The following is a 12,706-nucleotide window of genomic DNA, read 5'->3' as shown; positions in this document are numbered from 1 at the left end:
TAACTTTTTAAAGGGGACATATTATGCAAAACGCACTTTTTGCGGGCCTTTGTGTTCATATTTAGGCCTCTACTGTTCTTATAAACACTCCAAGCGTGAAAAAAAAAAAACCATCCATCCGTTTTCTGTAGATCAGTACAAAGACTTTGGTGTCAAGAATAGTATGCTACTGTGAGCCATTTGGATTGCTCCCTTATTCTGATGTAATACTAAGGGAATTTGCATAGACCAACCCTAGCACCAGGGTCTAACATATGTGATTGGATGGCGGCTCTGTTTGTAGTCATTTTCACCTGTGAAACGAGCAGCGTAATCAATACACGCAGCCGGAGGCGTGGCCAGCCCAGAAACGGCTCAATTTGGGAGAGACCTTCTAACCTCGTTTAAAAAGAGGTATAATATGTCCCCTTTAACTTTTTTTTGTAAATAGCAGGGTAAAATATAAAAATATTGCAACAGTAGAGGGAGCTCTACAGTCACCAAGAAATACCTAAACCTGCACAGTGTACCTTTTAAGGCAGGCTGCAACAACACACTATTCTAAGTATGCATAGGGGTGCATAGGGGTGAATTTTAGGATATTTTTTTTTTTTAATGTAAGAAAAGTGAGCAAAAATACAATTCTCACACATTTCCAGATGCGTATAACTGCTTGGAATTTATTGAGCCAATTGTTTTCAGGTACAACGGTCAACCCAGTGTCCGCTGTCAGCAATGGTGAGTGTTAGATGTTTTTTCTTCTCAATTTTTGTATAATTTTTGCCTGCCAAACCTACAAAAGTTGAACTGTGATATGAGGAAAAAAACAAATAATAACTAGAAAGTATTTCCGAGGAACTGCGAAGTGTGCTTGCTCAGGTGTGGTGTGCTCTATTAATACCCCATCTGGTACAAATATTTTATTTGCACCCCTGTGCATTTACCCTGACATACTGATCAGAAAATGCAATTAAAAAGAAAAAAAAGACATGTTTTTGTTGTTATGTCACAATTTCAAATTTCAACAAAGTACCCATCTTCAAGAAGTTAAAGCTTGGCAAAGGACAGTGGCCAGACACCATGTACATTGTGAAATCGAGAGTTTGGTAGGACCAGACTAATTGGTACCTTGGTCTATATAGTAATGAGTGTCTTTTGCTTTTTGTTCTGAATAGGGGTCAAACCCCTATTTTTGCTGGATTTCGTTAGACTATTCTTTATTCCTCACAGTTGACAGACTAGGAAGAAACACTTGTGATTGTATTGAGTTATATGCAATATGCGACAGTATAGCAGTAAAAGGTTTTGAGTGGTGTTGTGCTGAGAGATCGCCACTCGTGATGACACATAGAATGCCTCTAATCCAAACGGAACGGTTTTATAATGTTTCATTTAAGAATAATGGATAAAAAATAATTCTCATACATTTCAGTGCTTGTGATTTATTGAGCCAATTGTTTTCAGGTACAGCGGTCACACCAATGTCAACTGGCAGCAATGGTGAGTACCAGCCAAACCTACTGTACAAAATTTTAAGGAAAAGAACAAATAAAAAATCTGAAAACAATATACTGTAACAAGTTATTGCTTTACACAGGAATGAAACATGCAAACGCGTGTACATTCTATAGACATGTTGGCAGGGAATAAAACACATAAAACCAACAAATATATATTTAGGGTTCTTTATAGGATATGCAAAGAAATAATTTTTAGAAAAGATGTACAAAACAAAAGATGTACAGTACGAAACTGCTCTTAGGCAGGTGTAAGAGAATAGAAAACAGCAACTGGTGCTTCAATAACGTAACACTCTGCTGGTCAATAGCCTCGCCAAAGTCACTTCAAGATGGCATATCAAAAAGTAATAGCCTACAAATATAACCCAATAAACGAGCACAGCAAGGTGATACAGTGTAAATCTCTGTGGCATAAAACGGTAGCGGTGATTCTAAAATCCTAATAACATCTAATGCAACGACTATGAATGAAATGAAAAATCTAAAGGTTTGTGTGTGCGTGTGTGTATGTGTGTGTGTGTATGCGTGGTGTGTGTGTGTGTGTGTGTGTGTGTGTGTGTGTGTGTGTGTGTGTGTGTTTGTGTGTGCGTGCTGTGTCTGTCCCCCCTTTCCCCACCACCCCCCCCCCCCCCCCCCCCCCCCCCCCCCAAATTTAATAAAGTTACATCCACTCCACTCAGTGGCCCTTGTTACAACTACACTCTGTTGAATTACACCTGGGAGTCAGTTCACTACAACGGTGACCGTGAAGATACGTCATATGCCATCACATGCAGCAACACTTCTGACCACCAGAGGGCAGGCTTGGTACCGGCTCGGCCAACGGGAGGAAAGCGTCCTGATGCTCAACCAGAGTGAGAACGTGTCGGAGGAAAATTGTACTTCTTACGCACCCATCTGGCTTAACGGTTCTCACCTGAGCCCAGAAGATGACAACGTCACCATGTACGTGCACAGACCCCGGGAGCGCAAATGCTGCGACGTCCAACCACCGTCCGTACAGGTTCAAGCGTTGTCCTGGAAACTACCTGGTGTACGACCTTCGGCATCACCTGTGTTGTTATGCAGCATGCTGCGCAAGTAAATCTATTCATTTTCTTTGGCATGTCATCAAAATGCTCGTTCATACACTGTTTTGGTGATTTATTGTCGCTTTATTTTGAAATTGTGTTATTGTTAGGGATTCAAGCCGTGAAGCTGTGCTAACTCCTTCGCTTTTTGTTCTAAATGGGGTGAAAAATCTATTTTTGCTGGATTTCGATAGACTTTTGGTTTATTCCTCACAGCTGACAGATTAGAAGGAAACACTTGTGATTGAGTTTGTGTATTTTTTTTTGTGTATGAGTACTGTGTGTGTGTTGGGGGGGGGGGGGGGGGGGGGTATTGTGTTTTGAAAATTGTATTTTGTATATTGTAATACTACTACTACTACTAATGTTTAAAGAAATAATAATAAAAATAATAGAAATGTTTAAATAATAATGCTAATAATAATCAATGGCCACATATTTTATTTGTAGAACTGACGAAGAAGAAGAACATTTCGGAATTGAGCGAAGGTAGGATACATGTTCTCTTAAGATAAGATAACCACATATTGTATTGTAACCATCTATACTGTATCATGGGATTATTCGTCATGGCCACTGTGGCCCAAGGCAAGCCTCTAGGTTAATTTCAGTCAAATTCACTTGAGATTATGAGTTATGAGATGGGAAGTTTAAATTACAAATATGCACAACACTCACAAATCTATTTTACGAATATAGATCAGTTTTTATAGCCACAATTTTTTTACCATGACAAATATAGCCTGGGTATACCTGTGCTGCTTTGCATGCAATTTCGTTCCTGCTGAAGAACCAGGGAGGAAACTTTTTCATGATATTGCATTCACTTCATGTTGGTTGTAGACTGATTGAATTAATGGGAGGCGTTGGCAAAGAAACTGAAACTGATGAACAGATGATGTAGCGAGAAACTTGCTAGTAGTACTTCTCCTGAGCTGTGATTGGTTAGCGATTTATGAATTAAATAGTGACTACGAGTCTTTCCTGTAGAGCTTCGCTAAAGCTACCATTTCTGGAGGGGAACAGGGAACACAGAAAGTAAGCCAGTGAGCAACGACGGTCGTGAACATATCTCATACATATCTCTTTTTTTTTGTTGTTGTTTTTTTGCTGATCTAATGTCCGGATAGACATTTTTTTTCGCTGGAACATTGAAAATGTACTGTTAAATAAATGCTAAGATTTAAGAAAATGCAACAGCAATGGGTGAGAAAAAACTATTGGGGATCCCATCTGAGAGATTCATGTATCAATTTGACTGACAGGAAGACAGTCATCTCAGTAAAAACCAAAGAACTGTTCAGATACAGTTTATTTCCATTTCGTAAATGTAAATGTAAATAAATTGTAAATAAAATTATAAACGGAGTGTCTATTTGCACCCCTGGTGCAAATAGCCTTGGCCACATAGCTGAGCTATTTACACCCTATAACGTGTAAACAAAAGAAATGAACCATCTTGGCAGGAGATGTCCTATCTAAGTCCTAAATCTAACAATTTAGGATTATTAAAACAATATTTTAGATGGGGAAGTGGTGCTAAATTTCCACAAACTTTGCTCAGTGAACTGGTAAAACCGTCCGTTTGTAAGCACAATCAAAAAATACGATCTTTTAGTTTGTTTACCGTTACCTAGCAGTGACAACTTATATGCAATATCTCCAAAATTTCGTTATGCAGTGTAGTACATCGGCGATGTCATTGGGTTATGACTCCATGGTCCAGGGTTTGATTTCCATGCAGTTGAGACAATGCCTTTTTTTTGCATGGCAAAGTACAAGCGACTCTCTCTTTTCTTAGTTGACGTTACCCCGCAACAAATAAGAGTTTGTGCTTTTTGAACCTGTCAAAGATTGACTAGTTTTATTTCAGTTATGACTACAGTTGAGTAGAAGTAGGCTTAGTTGTGAGTAGAAAGGTTGCTTGGTGTTTTGAGCCCCCAAGGCGCTGGGGTTAGGCATGGGTTAAGGTAAGGCCTACTGTATCAGTTAAAATGTCAGCACTGATTTGCATGGTTGTTCAGTACACGGAGCACTTTGATTAATCTTTTTCTCTTTTTCTATGTCTCATGCTTATACGTGCTTAAAAATGTATTGAGCCAATTGTTTTCAGGTATAATGGTTGCCCATTCAGTGTCAGCCGTCAGCAATGGTGAGTGTTGCTTGATTCCTTTTCATAACTTTTTAACTTTTTTTGTAAATAGCAGGGTAAAATATAAAAATATTGCAACAGTGGAGGGAGCTCTACAGTCACCAAAAATACATGTAGCTACACCTGCACAGTGTACCTTTTGAGGCAGGCTGCAACAACACACTATTCTAAGTATGCATAGGTGTGCGTAGGGGTGAATTTTAGGGAGATTTTTTATTTTTTTAATGTAAGAAAAGTGAACAAAAATTCAATTCTCACACATTTCCAGATGCGTATAACTGCTTGGAATTTATTGAGACAATTGTTTTCAGGTACAATGGTCACCCCAGTGTCCGCTGTCAGCAATGGTGAGTGTTACTGTAGATGTTTCATGATTTATTTTTCTTCTCAATTTTTTTAATACTTTTTGCCTGCCAAACCTACAAAAGTTGAACTGTGATATCAGGAAAAGAACAAATAATAACTAGAAAGTATTTCCGAGGAACTGCGAAGTGTGCTTGCTCAGGTGTGGTATGTTCTATTAAAACCCCATCTGGTACAAATATGTTATTTGCACCCCTGTGCATTTACCCTGGCATACTGATCAGAAAATGTGATTAAAAAGAAGAAAGAGTTTGGTAGGACCAGGCTAATTCGTACCTTGGTGTACAGTATATAGTAATGAGTGTGTTTTGCTTTTTGTTCTGAATAGGGATCAAACCCCTATTTTTGCTGGATTTCGTTAGACTATTCTTTATTCCTCACAGTTGACAGACTAGGAATAAATACTTGTGATTGTATTGAGTTATATGCAATATGAGACAGTACTTGCAGTGAAAAGTTTTGAGTGGTGCTGAGAGACCACTCGTGATGACACATAGAATGCCTCTAATCCAAACGGAACGGTTTTATAATGTTTCATACATTTTTTAATTCATTTCAGTGCTTGTAATTTATTGAGCCAATTGTTTTCAGGTACAGCGGTCACACCAATGTCAACTGACAGCAATGGTGAGTACCAGCCAAACCTACAAAACTTTAAGGAAAAGAACAAATAAAAAATATGAAAACAATATACTGTATCAAGTTATTGCTTTACACAGGAATGAAACATGCAAACGCGTGTACAGTACATTCTATAGACATGTTGGCAGGGAATAAAACACACAAAACCAACAAAGATATACAGTGCCTATAGAAAGTTATCATACCCTTTTGAAATAGTTACCTTTTTTGTCTTACAGCCTGAAATCAAAACCCATTTAAAAAAAAATCTTTTCCAGTTTTATTTACAAATGTAGCTGTACAACATCAAAATAATGAAAAAAAAACTCAACAATTCTGAAAATTAATAAAAAATGAAAAACTAGAATAACAGGGTTGGAAAAGTCATCATACCCCTGACTTAATACTTTGTAAAGCTTCCTTTTGCTTTCATTACAGCCATCAATCTGTTTGGATATGTCTGTATTATAGCTTTGCACACCTAGATAGGGGAATATTTGCCCAATTTTCCGTACAGAAATGTTACAATTTAGTCAAATTCTGTAGGGAATGGCGATGGACTGCTCTCTTCAAGTCAATCCACATATTTTCTATAGGATTTAAGTCAGGGCTCTGACTTTGCCACTCAAGGATATTCACCATCCTATCCTTAAGCCACTGCTTTGTTCTTTTGGCAGTATGTTTAAGATTATTGTCGTGTTGGAAGGCGAATGACCTCCCCATCCTCAGCTGTTTAGGAGAGGGACGCAGGTTTTCCTCAAGAATTTTGGTGTACTTGGCAGCATCCATTTTCCCTTCTATCCTGACCAATTGCCCAGTCCCCGCTGAAGAGAAACATCCCCAAAACATAATGTTGCCCCCACCATGCTTCAAAGTAGGTATGGTGTGTTTTGGGTGTGTTTGGGTGTGTATACTGTGTTTGGTTAGCGCCTGGAGCTCAGTCCAAAAACTTCAATCTTAGTCTCCAAAAAGTTCGATCTTAGTCTCATCTGACCATATAAGCTTTTTCCACATGGTAGCAGAATATTCCAGATGTGTTTTTGCACTGAACTCCAAGCGCAATGTTTGGCGAAAACCAACACAGTACACCTCCCAAAACACACCATACCTAGTGTGAAGCATGGTGGGGGCAACATTATGTTGTGGGGATGTTTCTTTTCAGCAGGAACTGGGCACTGGAGTAAAAGATACACTACGGGTCTCCCTAGTAGAACTTTCGCTGAAGCTATCATTTCCGGAAAGGTACTCAATTAAATTCATTCTGGACTCTCTATCCGACCACATAAAGACGTGGGGATACTTCGGTTTGGCTTTAGGGACCCTCTACTCACTACCACGTAAGTGTAGTGTTGTTTGGAACCGTAGAAGAGGTATAAAAATAGCGTTTTGTAGCGGCGAAAGGACACGCCCCAGTCACTTCCAGGCTAACGAGTTTTGGCTAAAAACGGTGAGCTCGAACTTTCTCAAAATACATCCGAATGACATGATTTTGGTGTCAACTCAACGTATGTACCCCCAATAGTCCGAAAAATTGATCTAAAGTGCATTTCAATCCGGATTATCCCTTTAAGTTTTCGGTAACACTTTACATTATGGCTCGCTAATAAGGTGGTAATTGTATGGTAATTTCTATGTACTGTAATTTCAGGGTAACAATCCCTTGTTACCACTTATTACAAGTAATTTCCATGCAGTTTCTAGTGCAATTACTCTGCAGTTTCTAGGTAATAGCAATGCAAACAGCATTAATTAAGGTGGTCATTTCTATGGTATTTTTATGTAATTTCATGGTAATAATATTTTGTAGCCCCTTATTACTAGTAATTTCTATGCAATTTCCAGTGCAATTACTCTGCAGTTTCTAAGTAATAGTGATGCAAACAGCTTTCATTTTAAGTTTAATAAAATGGTAATGATTTAAAATGAATCTAGTTCTTGAAATGATAGTCCAGGATTTCCTTATTGTTTTTGTTTAATTACCTGAAAAACAAGGAGGTAATTTCCAGGAAAATACACAGCATCAGGGCCGTAAAATACACTATCACTTATTTCCACTCAGTTACTTAGTTATTACCATCTCTGATCTGAAATAGGTTACCGTGTACTGACATTCAACACACAACCACATGTTGAGCACAACCTTAACTTTGTTCTGCAAAAAAACATTGTTTTCACACATTTAACATGTTCTGCAATAATAAAACAACATAAGCAAATTCTGAAACAGTAGGCTAAATATTGTATTTGCAGTGCAGCCTAAACCTACCAAAACATTCATACAGGTACAGAGGTGACGTGTTTGTTACAGATGAAAATATTATAATATTTCGTTGACTTCTTTGGTCAGAAGCTCCTCTCGGAATAACGAAGTCGTCCTTCTCAAAATTATGACAGCAGACACGGTAATCCCTCACTTTAGCGTTTCGATTGAGGTGTCAATTATGTCCACATTCAAAACAATAAGCCACTGGAGACCGACCGTATCGCAATGACAGCTGATGAAAACTTGCTGGATTGTAAACTTTTAATTTTTGTTTCGCTTCCGGGAAAGGAACAGATACGAACCACTCTCCTTGTCCTCTTTCTGATCTCACTGTAATTTGAGCACCGGACTACCCGTAGCAATAGCTCCCGTGCGTGCTTCCGTGTGAGAACTCGCGTGACATTTCTGTGCTTCAGATTAGATAGAGTTGCAGTCTCGAACAAGTGTGTACAGACTATTCCAAAGTTTACAGACTGACTGGTGCTTTGTTTTATGTGTAGACACCTCAAGTTAGCTGCTGACGAGGTTTTGCTGTTTTGAGCAATGTTAGTGGTTTAATTTTGAAAGCGTAGCCTATGGCTTTATGCCACTGTTAGCTATTTTGGGCTGTAGCTCATGCTAGCTCTGCAGGCTAGCCTACTGCGTGATCAATGAAAAATACTTGTTCCATGGCTTAGTTAAATTTTCGGCGGACTTATAGGCTACTTTAAATGTTGTATGTTAAATGTTAACTTTCTATTTTTGCAGAACAAAGTAATAAAGGTCGTACATGTGTTTGCGTGTTGAATGTCAGTAGGCTACAAAATGTAGCCTATGGCTTTATGCCACTGTTAGCTATTTTGGGCTGTAGCTCATGCTAGCTCTGCAGGCTAGCCTACTGCGTGATCAATGAAAAATACTTGTTCCATGGCTTAGTTAAATTTTCGGCGGACTTATAGGCTACTTTAAATGTTGTATGTTAAATGTTAACTTTCTATTTTTGCAGAACAAAGTAATAAAGGTTGTACATGTGTTTGCGTGTTGAATGTCAGTAGGCTACAAAATAGCCTATTTCAGATCAGACATGGTAATAACTAAGTAATTGAGTGGAAATAGGTGATAATGTATTTTACGGCCCTGACGCTGTGTATTTTCCTGGTAATTACCTCCTTGTTTTTCAGGTAATTAAACAAAAACAACACTCAAAATGTCATAAGGATAAATGATGGGTTTATCAACACAGCTAGGTAATTAAATAGGAAGTAGGCAATAGTGCATTTTACAGCTCTGATACCATATAGTTTCCTTAAAATTACTTCACTTGTTCCAGTTTAGTTACAGGCACATAATGTCTTCTTTACCAGCTTACTACGACAATGACTTGGTTTGTCTCTTTCTTAGTAGGCTAATAACTAAGTAATTGGGTGGAAATAAATGATAATGTATTTTACGGCCCTGATGCTGTGTATTTTCCTGGAAATTACCTCCTTGTTTGTCATGTAATTAAACAAAAACAATAAGTAAAGTTTTAAATAATTACCATTTCATTATACTTAAAATGAAAGCTGTTTGCATCGCTATTACCTAAAAACTGCAGAGTTATTGCACTGGAAACTGCAGGGTAATAACTTGTAATAAGTGGCTACAAAGGATTATTCATAAAATTATATCAAAATACCATAGAAATGACCACCTTACTTAATGCTGTTTGCATTGCTATTACCTAGAAACAGCAGAGTAATTGCACTAGAAACTGCGTAGAAATTACTGGTAATAAGTGGTAACAAGTGGTAACAAGGGATTGTTACCATGAAATTCCATAGAAATTACCATACAATTACCACCTTATTAGCGAGCCGTAATGTAAAGTGTTACCGAACGGTTTTATAATGTTTCATACATTTTTTAATTCATTTCAGTGCTTGTAATTTATTGAGCCAATTGTTTTCAGGTACAGCGGTCACACCAATGTCAACTGGCAGCAATGGTGAGTACCAGCAAAACCTACAAAACTTTAAGGAAAAGAATAAATAACAAATATGAAAACAATATACTGTAACAAGTTATTGCTTTACACAGGAATGAAACATGCAAACGCGTGTACAGTACATTCTATAGACATGTTGGCAGGGAATAAAACACACAAAACCAACAAAGATATATTTAGGGTTCCTTATCCACGATATTCCGCAGCCAACAATGGGGGTCGCCATGACACCGAGACGGTTTTCTATTTCCGGCGAAGCTGCATTGTATCTGTTTTAACGTGACGGTTTACGGCGCTTAACATATCATAACGCATATAAAAGTCAACTTTTCTATTTTATATCGGTTATATGTGATGCAGTATATACATGCTGAGGGCAGAATTGTCAACATTTCGAAAGAAATCTAAGTTGAGGCATAACCTAGTTTGCTATGGAGAACGCACATGTTAACAGAATGAACGGAAGTTGAAAACAGTATCGTAACCATCGCAACGATACATATTTCCGGGTTAAGGAAAGAGGTGGATAGGATATGCAAAGAAATTATTTTTAGAAAAGATGTACAAAACAAAAGATGTACGAAACTGCTCTTAGGCAGGTGTAAGAGAATAGAAAACAGCAACTGGTGCTTCAATAACGTAACACTCTGCAAGTCAATAGCCTCGCCAAAGTCATTTCAAGATGACATATCAAAAAGTAATAGCCTACAAATATAACCCAATAAACGAGCACAGCAAGGTGATACAGTGTAAATCTCTGTGGCATAAAACGGTAGCGGTGATTCTAAAATCCTAATAACATCTAATGCAACGACTCTATGAATGAAATGAAAAATCTAAAGGTTTGTGTGTGTGTGTGTATGTGTGTGTGTGTGTGTGTGTGTGTTTGTGTGTGTGTGCTGTGTCTGCTCCCCCCCCATCCCCCCAAAAATGTAATGAAGTTACGTCCGCCCCACTCAGTGGCCCTTGTTACAACTACACTCTGTTGAATTACACCTGGGAGTCAGTTTACTACAACGGTGACCGTGAAGATAATTCATATGCCATCACATGCAGCAAACATTCTGACCACCAGAGGGCAGGCTGGTACCGGCTCGGCCAACGGGAGGAAAGCGTCCTGATGCTCAACCAGAGTGAGAACGTGTCGGAGGAAAATTGTACTTCTTACGCCCCCATCTGGCTTAACGGTTCTCACCTGAGCCCAGAAGATGACAACGTCACCATGTACTTGCACAGACCCCGGGAGCGCAAATGCTGCGACGTCCAACCACCGTCCGTACAGGTTCAAGCGTGTCCTGGAAACTACCTGGTGTACGACCTTCGGCATCACCTGTGTTGTTATGCAGCATGCTGCGCAAGTAAATCTATTCATTTCTTTGGCATGTCATCAAAATGTTCGTTCATACACTGTTTTGGTGATTTATTGTCGCTTTATTTATAAAATTGTGTTATTGTTAGGGATTCAAGCCGTGAAGCTGTGCTAACTCCTTCGCTTTTTGTTCTAAATGGGGTGAAAAATCTATTTTTGCTGGATTTCGATAGACTTTTGGTTTATTCCTCACAGCTGACAGACTAGAAGGAAACACTTGTGATTGAGTTTGTGTATTTTTTTTGTGTGTATGAGTACTGTGTGTGTGTTGGGGGGGGGGGGGGGGGTATTGTGTTTTGAAATATGTATTTTGTATATTGTAATACTATTAATGTTTAAAGAAATAATAATAAAAATAATAGAAATGTTTAAATAATAATGCTAATAATAATCAATGGCCACATATTTTATTTGTAGAACTGACGAAGAAGAACATTTCGGAATTGAGTGAAGGTAGGATACATGTTCTCTTAAGATAAGATAACCACATATTGTATTGTAACCATCTATACTGTATCATGGGATTATTCGTCATGGCCACTGTGGCCCAAGGCAAGCCTCTAGGTTAATTTCAGTCAAATTCACTTGATGTTATGAGATTGGAAGTTAAAATTACAAATATGCACAACACTCACAAATCTATTTTACGAATATAGATCAGTTTTTATAGCCACAATTTGTTTACCATTACAAAATAGCCTGGATATACCTGTGCTGCTTTGCATGCAATTTTGCTCCTGCTGAAGAACCAGGGAGGAAACTTTGTCATGATATTGCATTCACTTCATGTTGGTTAGACTGATTGAATTAATGGGAGGCGTTGGCAAAGAAACTGAATCAACTGATTGGCTAGGAATGAAGAGATGATGTAGCGAGAAACTTGCTAGTAGTACTTCCCCTGAGCTGTGATTGGTTAGCGATTTATGAACGAAATAGTGACTACAAGTCTTTCCTGTGAACTTCGCTAAAGCTACCATTTCTGGAGGGGATGAAAAATACCATAGAAATTATTACCACCTTAATCAATGCTGTTTGCATTGCTATTACCTAGAAAATGCAGAGTAATTGCACTAGATACTGCATGGAAATTACTTGTAAAAAGTGGTAAAAAGGGATTGTTACCATGAAATTACATAGAAATTACCATACAATTACCACCTTATTAGCGAGCCGTAATGTAAAGTGTTACCGAAATGGGTCTGCATTTGTTGTTTCTGTTGTGCTCCCTCTTTCATCATTATTCTTTCATCTCTCTCTTTACCCCCACCCTACACAAACACACACACACACACACACACACACACACACACACACACACACACACAGACACACACACACACTTAACACACACACTCTCTCTCTCAACTTATTACAGTGCATGAAAATGCACTGTACTGTTCTTC

General features: G+C 38.3%; 1 protein-coding gene across 8 annotated transcripts in view; it reads left to right on the top strand.

Moving 5' to 3' along the window:
- Nucleotides 1-12,706, top strand: part of LOC134084657 (uncharacterized) — a 44,699-nt gene that overhangs the window by 1,484 nt on the left and 30,509 nt on the right. For 7 of the 8 annotated variants that reach the window (XM_062539897.1, XM_062539895.1, XM_062539896.1 and 4 more), the window contains 10 exons: nucleotides 682-717; nucleotides 1,444-1,479; nucleotides 2,161-2,579; nucleotides 3,020-3,058; nucleotides 4,683-4,721; nucleotides 5,033-5,068; nucleotides 5,676-5,711; nucleotides 9,899-9,934; nucleotides 10,876-11,292; nucleotides 11,721-11,756. In XM_062539897.1, the coding sequence (XP_062395881.1) occupies nucleotides 2,429-2,579; nucleotides 3,020-3,058; nucleotides 4,683-4,721; nucleotides 5,033-5,068; nucleotides 5,676-5,711; nucleotides 9,899-9,934; nucleotides 10,876-11,292; nucleotides 11,721-11,756 (790 nt within the window). In that variant the 5' untranslated portion in view covers nucleotides 682-717; nucleotides 1,444-1,479; nucleotides 2,161-2,428. The remainder of the gene's footprint in view (nucleotides 1-681; nucleotides 718-1,443; nucleotides 1,480-2,160; nucleotides 2,580-3,019; nucleotides 3,059-4,682; nucleotides 4,722-5,032; nucleotides 5,069-5,675; nucleotides 5,712-9,898; nucleotides 9,935-10,875; nucleotides 11,293-11,720; nucleotides 11,757-12,706) is intronic. The other variant, XM_062539899.1, reaches the window with a different exon arrangement.

Source organism: Sardina pilchardus, chromosome 1, assembly GCF_963854185.1.
Source record: "Sardina pilchardus chromosome 1, fSarPil1.1, whole genome shotgun sequence".
NCBI lineage: Eukaryota > Metazoa > Chordata > Actinopteri > Clupeiformes > Clupeidae > Sardina > Sardina pilchardus.
The sequence above is the reverse complement of the archived record's forward strand: the minus strand, read 5'-3'. Positions and strand labels throughout refer to the sequence as shown.